Genomic DNA, 6,856 nt, shown 5'->3' on the forward strand with positions numbered 1-6,856 from the left:
GTACGTATGAACGTATGTACGTACATACGTACATATTCATATTCATATGCATATGGATATACAATTGTATACATTATAATAAATAATAAACAATTAATTATAACATATAATTTTATACATATATATCATATACACCCACAAACCCTAAACCCTAAACCCTAAACCCTAAACCCTAAACCCTAAACCCTAAACCCTAAACCCTAAACCCCTAGACCATAGCCTTACAGTCTGCATAATCCGCTTCTATACATTTGACACATTCTTGTCTTAAAGAGAGGGTTTGGTGCTGGAACGCCGGGGGGCCCCTGAGACCCGGGGGCCCCCTGACACCTTAGACTGGATCGTGCACGAGATCGAGCCTGCTGCTGCTGCTGCTGCTGTTGTTGTTGCTGCTGTTGCTGCAGTTGCTGTCGATGATGCTGTTGCAGCTGGGCCAGGTGGGAATGCTGCTGCTGTTGCTGCGGCTGTTGCTGCTGCTGTTGCTGCAGCAGCAACAGCTCCTGCTGTTGCCGTTGCTGGTCTGTGGGCAACAGCTCTTCGTCATGCTCCTGTCCCTGCGGCGCCTCCTCTTGCTGCTGTTCCTGCTGCTCCTGTTGCTTTTGCTGCTGCTGCGACTGCTGCTGCTGCTGCTGTTGCTGCTTCTCCTGCAGTGGCCTCTCCTCCTGAAGGAGCGGGGTCTTATTATTGCTGCTTACTTCCTTACTGGGTTCCTTACTGGCTAGGGCCCCTCCCTGTGCTGCTGTCGTTGCAGCAGCAGCAGATGCAGCAGCAGCAGCAGCTGCTGCTGCTGCATCTTCCCTCCGTTGCAGCCTCCCCCCTCTCCTACAGCAAGGTGGGGGCCCCGCACCCTCTTCCCTTACATGCATCCTAGAGGGCCTCCTCACGTCCTCTATGTCTCCGCTGCTGTCCCCTATACACCCCCCTAAACCCTCACTACCGGGCCCCCCCCCACAAGGTAGGGGCCCCAGCAGTACCCTACCTAAACACCTATCAGGCCTGCAGTAAAGGGGGCCCCTACAGGGGGCCCCTGAGGAGACCCTTAAGGAACTAGATCTTCTAAAGAGGCCCCCCCTTAGGGGCCTCCCTTCTACAAAGCCCTGTGAGGGGACCTCTAGGGGCCCCCTCGTAAGTGTCCCCACTAGGGGCCCCCTCACAAGTGTCTCCTCTATGGGCCCTTTACCTGGTGTCTCCTCCAGGGGCCCCTCTACTGGTGTCTCCTTTAGGGGGCCCCTTACAGGTGTCTCCTTTAAGGAGACCTTCGCAAGTGCCTCTCCTAGGGGGCCCCTCACAGGTGTCTCCTTTAGGGGGCCCTTCGTAAGGGTCTCCTTTGGGGGCCCCTTTGCAAGTGCCTCACCTATGGGCCCCTTTGTAAGTGTCCCCTCTGTCTGCACTCCCCCAGGTGTCTCCTTTACGGGCCCCCCTCCAGGTGTTTCTTCTGGGGGCCCCCCTCCAGATGTCCTCCCCTCTTGGGAGACCCCCCCAAGGGTCTCCTTTAGGGTGGCCCCTTCCTGTGTCTCCACCAAGGGGCCCCCCTCAACTGTTTCCTCTATTTGTCCCTGTGTGGGTTGCTCTAGGAAGCCTGGCTGTGTATCATCTGAGGGCCCCCTTGGGGCCCCCTCCCCTGGGGGGCCCCCCGTAGGGGGCCCCTTAGCATGTTCTGCTGCTTCTGACGAGGTGCCCCCTACTTGACGTACCTCATCCTTAATGCTGTTGGTAATAAACATTCCTGCAGCGCATGCAAGGGCCCCAGGGGTCAGAGAGGGCCCAGGAGTCGGGGAAGGGGCCCCCAATGGAGGGGGGCCTGGAAGGGGGACCCCTCCTCCTGCCCAGGGGCCCCAAGGGGCCCCCGCACCTGACCAGGGGGGCCCCGGGACCCCGTGGCCCCCCCCTTCCTGACCAGGTGGTAAAGCGGGTACAATACCCCCTAAGCTGCCTGAGCCATAGGGAAAGAAGGGACAGTACATCATCATCATGAGCTGCTGCTGGTGCTGCTGGTGCTGCTGCTGCTGCTGCAGATGCTGCAGTTGCTGCACCTGCTGCAGCTGATGCTGCATGTTATCACAGTTCCATAGGCCCTGATGTAAAGGGAGACCTAAACCCCTTGGGGGCCCCCCAGGGGCCCCTAACCCTCCCCCTGGATACTGCAGCTGCAGCTGCAACGGCAGCAGCTGTAGCTGCTCCTGTTGATGCTGAAGCAGCTGATGCAGCAGCTGCTGCTGTTGCTGCTGCTGCTGACTGTATTCCTCCTCATCCTCTGTGTCTCCATTATAAGGAAGACAAGGGCAAAAGAATGCCCCTCCGGGGGGACAGAAGGAAATGCTACTATCTATACAAAAGGGGAATGCTGCTGCTGCTGCTGCTGCCGCTGCAGCAGCAGCAGCAGCAGCAGCAGAAGTTGAAGGAGAGCAACTAACTAGCTGCAGGTCCGAAGGAGACACAGGGCGAGGAGACACCCAACTCTTACCATCCGCCTCCTCATCCTCCTGCTGCTCCTGCTGCGCCGGCGGCTCCTGTTGTTGCTGCTGCTCCTGCTGTTCCTGTTGCTGTTGTTGCTGCTGCTGTTGCTGTTGTTGTTGCTCCTGTTGCACCTGCTGCACCTGCTGCTGCTGGTCCTTCTCGTCCTTGTGCTCCTGCTTCTCGTGCTGCTGCTGCTCGTGCTGCAGTTGCTCCTTAACCTGCTTCTCCAATTGGTCTTTCTGCTGCTGCGGCTGCTGCTGCGGCTGCTGCTGCGGCTGCTGTTGCGGCTGCTGCTGCGGCTGCTGCTGCGGCTGCTGCTGTGGCTGCTGCTTCTGCTGCTGCTTCTGCTGCTGCACCCTTTGTTGCTGTTGCTTCTTCTCCTGGTGTCCCTGTTGCCTTTGCTGCAGCTGCAGCTGACCTTGCTTCTTCAATTGCAGCAGCTGCTGCTTCTGCTGTTTCTGCTGCTGCATGCGCTGCTGCCTCAGCCGCTGGGTATGCTGCTCCTCATGCTCTAGCTGCTGCTGCTCTTGCTTCTGCAGCTCTCGCTGCTTTTCCTGTTGCTGCTGCAGCTCTTGCTGCCTTTGCTGCTGTTGCTGCTGCGATCTTTGCGGCTGTTGCTGCTGCGATCTTTGCTGCTGTTGCTGCTGCGGCTTTTGCTGCTGTTGCTGCTGCGGCTTTTGCTGTTTTTGCACCTGCTGCTGCTTTTGCACCTGCTGCTGCTGCTTTTGCAGCAGCAGCAGTTGCGTCTCTTGCTGCTGCTGCTGTTGCTGTTGCTGCTGAGTGCCGCTCCCAGCAGCAATATCTGCACGTTTCTGGTGTGCTGCATGCACCTGCGCAGCAACTGTCTCCTTTTTTGCTGCTAAAGGGACAACATTAGTCCCTGTCTCCTCAGGATTCTTTGCATCCTCTGCTGCTGCTGCTGCTGCTGCTGTTGCTGCTGTTGCTACTGCTGCGCCCTTGCTGTGCAGACCAGTGTCCCCATGACAGTTACTCTGCTGGGGCTGCTTCTGCTGCTGTTCGGGCTGCTGCTGCTGCTGCTGCTCTAGAGGCTGCTTGTGCTGCTGCTGCTGTTCAGGTTGCTGCCGCTGCTGCAGTTCTGGTGGCAGCTGCTGCTGCTGTTTAGGCTGCTGCTGTTCATGTTGTTGTTGCTGCTGGTCAGGCGTCTGCTGCTGCTGCTGCGGCTGCTGCAGTTTTAGCTGTTTCTGCTGCTCTCCAGGCAGCTGCTGCTGCTCTCGTGGCTGCTGCTGCATCTGTTGCTGCAGTTGCTGCTGCTCCTCCTGCAGCTGCTGTTCTTGTTTCTGCCCTTCCTCCTCTTGCTTCTGCTTCAGCTGCTTCTGCTGCAGCTCCTCCTGCTCCTGTTGCAGCTGCTTCTGCTGCAGCTCCTCCTGCTCCTGCTGCAGCTGCTTCTGCTGCTGCTGCTCATGCAGCAGCTGGTGCTGCTGCACCTTGCTTTTGCTGCTAATATGTGTGGTGACTATACAGCCTAAACTCTTCTCCTCCCCTGCGCAGCAGCTATAAATAAATTTAGTACTGCTGCAGTTGCTGCAGTTGCTGCTGCTGCTGCTGCTGCTGCAGTTGGTGCTGCAGTTGCTGCAGCATAGGAAGCCTGGGTGTACATAGCATGCAGGTGCATCTGCTGCTGCTGCAGTCCCTTCTTGTTCTCCATTAGGTAGCTGCGCATACAGCTGAGGATTAAATAAGCAGCAGCAGCGCATGCATTTATCTGGCCACTGCAGCAGCAGCAGCATAAATTCTCTTCTTAATAACTTTTCTCCTGCTGCTGTGCTGCTATTAGGACATCCTGCTGCTGCTGCTGCTGCTGCTGCTGCTAATCTAAATGCTTCCTCCTCTATCTCCCCCTTACGTAGGTAATCTAATATAAATATAAATACATCAGCAGGACAATCTAAACAAAGACGGGGGGCCCCCCACAGGGGCCCCCTCTCTGGTGTCACCTGCTGCTGCTGCTGCTGCTGCTGTTCGTGCTGCTGCAGCTGCTGCTGCAGATAGGGGCACCTACTCACCGTTTTCCTAGTCAAATGAAAGAGACGAGGGCCCACCTGTACCTCCACAAGGACCTGCTGCGGGGGCCCTGCTGCTGCTGCTGCTGTTGCTGCTGTTGCTGCTGCTGCTGCTGCTGCTTCTCGTGCAGCAATGCTCGATACTGCACTGTATGGCAAAGAGATTGTGCTGTTGTTGCTGTAGCTTGTGCTGCTGCTCTTTGATGAGATACTGCTGCTCCTGCTGCTCTTTCTGCTGCTGCTCTTGTTGCTGCCGTTGTTGCTGCTGCTGCTTCTGTTGCTGCTGATATTGCTGCTGCTGCTGCTGCTGTTGCTGTTGCCTTTTGGCTTACCACCTTGAGGCTGTTGTTTTAACTGCAGCAGTTGCTGCTGTTGCTGCTGTTGCTGCTGTTGCTGCTGCTGCAGCTCTTGGCTGCATTGCGAGAGGGTGTGCGCGGTCATCCTGAGGCGCAGTAACAGCAGCAACTGCAGCAGCAATGGCAGCAGCAGCAGCAGCTGCTGCTGAGGTAGCAGCAGCAGCAGGAAGGGAGCGGCAATATAAAAAGGAGACAAAACGGCCTCCAAGGAAACACTCAACAAAAGACATAAAAGACAACCAAAGAAGCAGCAGCAGGAGGAGCAGCAGCTGCAGCTGCGGCAGCAGCAGCAGCTGCGGCAGCAACAGCAACAATGGGGTGTACAGCTAACTGCTGGAAGAAGACACACAAGACAAGGTGTTGCTGTCAAGGTTTTGCTGCTGCTGCTGCTGTTGCTGCTGCTGCTGCTGCAGCAACAGGAAGGAATGAGAAATAACACCCATACAAATACATAAGATATAAATGTCTTATACAGCATCTGCTGCTGCTGCCCCTCCCCTCCACCTGCAGGTGCTTCTGCTGCTGCTGCTGCTGCTGCTGCTGCTGCTGCTGCTGCTTCGGTTGTGTGCTGGGTGTGTGCGTGTGTGTGTGTCTTCCTCGGCCCCACACCTTCTGTCTTATATAAAGAAGGAAACAAAAAATAAATAAATAATAAATAAATATATTTATTATTAATTAAATAATATATTAATAAATAAATAATAATATAAAACCTTACAACAGCAGCAGCACACACCTCCAACCCGATCCCGAGACCTTACTGCAGCAGCAGTAGCAACAGCAGCAGCAGCAGCAGCACCAGGAGGGTATCAGTGGCGGCAGCAGGAGCTGCAGCAGCAGTGTCTGCTGGTGTATTTATGCAATAAATACGTAAAAATGAATAAAAACGAGAATTAAAAAGAATAATAATAAATTAAATAAATAAATAAGGAGAAAAAAGGAAGAAAAGTGGGGGGAAAAACACGGAAAAAAAAGAAGGGTGCTGCGTATACACCTGAAGTCGATGGACACCTGAAGGAGGAGGAAGAGGAGGGGGCAGCGGTTATTATATTCAGGTGTATAGGCAGCTGTTAAGGAGGGAAAAAAGCGATATAATGGATAAAAACAGTAAAACTATATTAAATATATTATTTAGTATTTATTTATTTATTTATTTATTCTTTTATTTTTTTATTTTATGCATATTTACCCCTTTTGCTGCTTTTATGGGTAAGGAAGGCAACCGACCATTGGTGCACCTAAGGAAATAAAGAAACTAAGCAATAAAAGTAAATAATTTAATTAATTAATTAATTAAAATAAATAAATAAATAAATAAATTAATTAATTATTTAATTAAATAAAATAAATATTTAATAAAAGTATATCCTCCTATGCCGTCTATATAAAATAGCAAATAGGTGCCTATACACCTGAATATATATATACACTATATTATGTATTTATTATACATAATAATAATTACATAATTATTTATTTTATTAAACTTTATATAATATAATTAATTATATTTATTTATTTATTTTATATTTATTATTTATTCCTTTTTTTTGTTCTCTTTTATTTTCTTTATTTATTCTTTTTCTTTTTCTTGTTATTTCTTTCCTTCTTTTCTTCTTTAGTATATACACTGCTTTTCTATATATAACTCATACTAGCAGCAGCAGCAGCAGCAGCAAACAGCAGCAGCAGCAGCAGATCTAGCAGCAGCAGCTGCTCTTTGTTTTGCCCTCTTTGTATACTTAAATAAAAGAGGAAAAAAAGTTATCAAATAAATAATAAATAATAATTATTTATTTATTTATTTATTTATTTATAATAAATAAATAAATAATAATTAATAAAATAAAATAAAATAAAATAGACAAAAAGACAAACAAATATATAGACTAAATCTATACACGTACATGCATATATATATGTATATATACATATACATATACATATACATATACATATACATATACATATACATATACATATACATATACATAAATTGTATATATACATAAATTGTATATA

The 6,856-nt window shown here is 50.1% G+C and overlaps 1 protein-coding gene across 1 annotated transcript; it reads right to left on the reverse strand.

Moving 5' to 3' along the window:
- Nucleotides 1-221: 221 nt before the first annotated feature.
- Nucleotides 222-4,919, reverse strand: EMWEY_00052540 (hypothetical protein; the record flags this gene model as incomplete). The annotated part of the gene is made up of 3 exons (XM_013479881.1): nucleotides 222-739; nucleotides 1,181-3,958; nucleotides 4,811-4,919. The coding sequence occupies 3 exons, from the start codon at nucleotides 4,917-4,919 to the stop codon at nucleotides 222-224; spliced, it is 3,405 nt and encodes a 1,134-aa protein (XP_013335335.1).
- Nucleotides 4,920-6,856: the final 1,937 nt, after the last annotated feature.

Source organism: Eimeria maxima, genomic scaffold (assembly GCF_000499605.1).
Source record: "Eimeria maxima Weybridge genomic scaffold, Emw_scaff1426, whole genome shotgun sequence".
Taxonomy (NCBI): Eukaryota; Apicomplexa; class Conoidasida; order Eucoccidiorida; family Eimeriidae; genus Eimeria; species Eimeria maxima.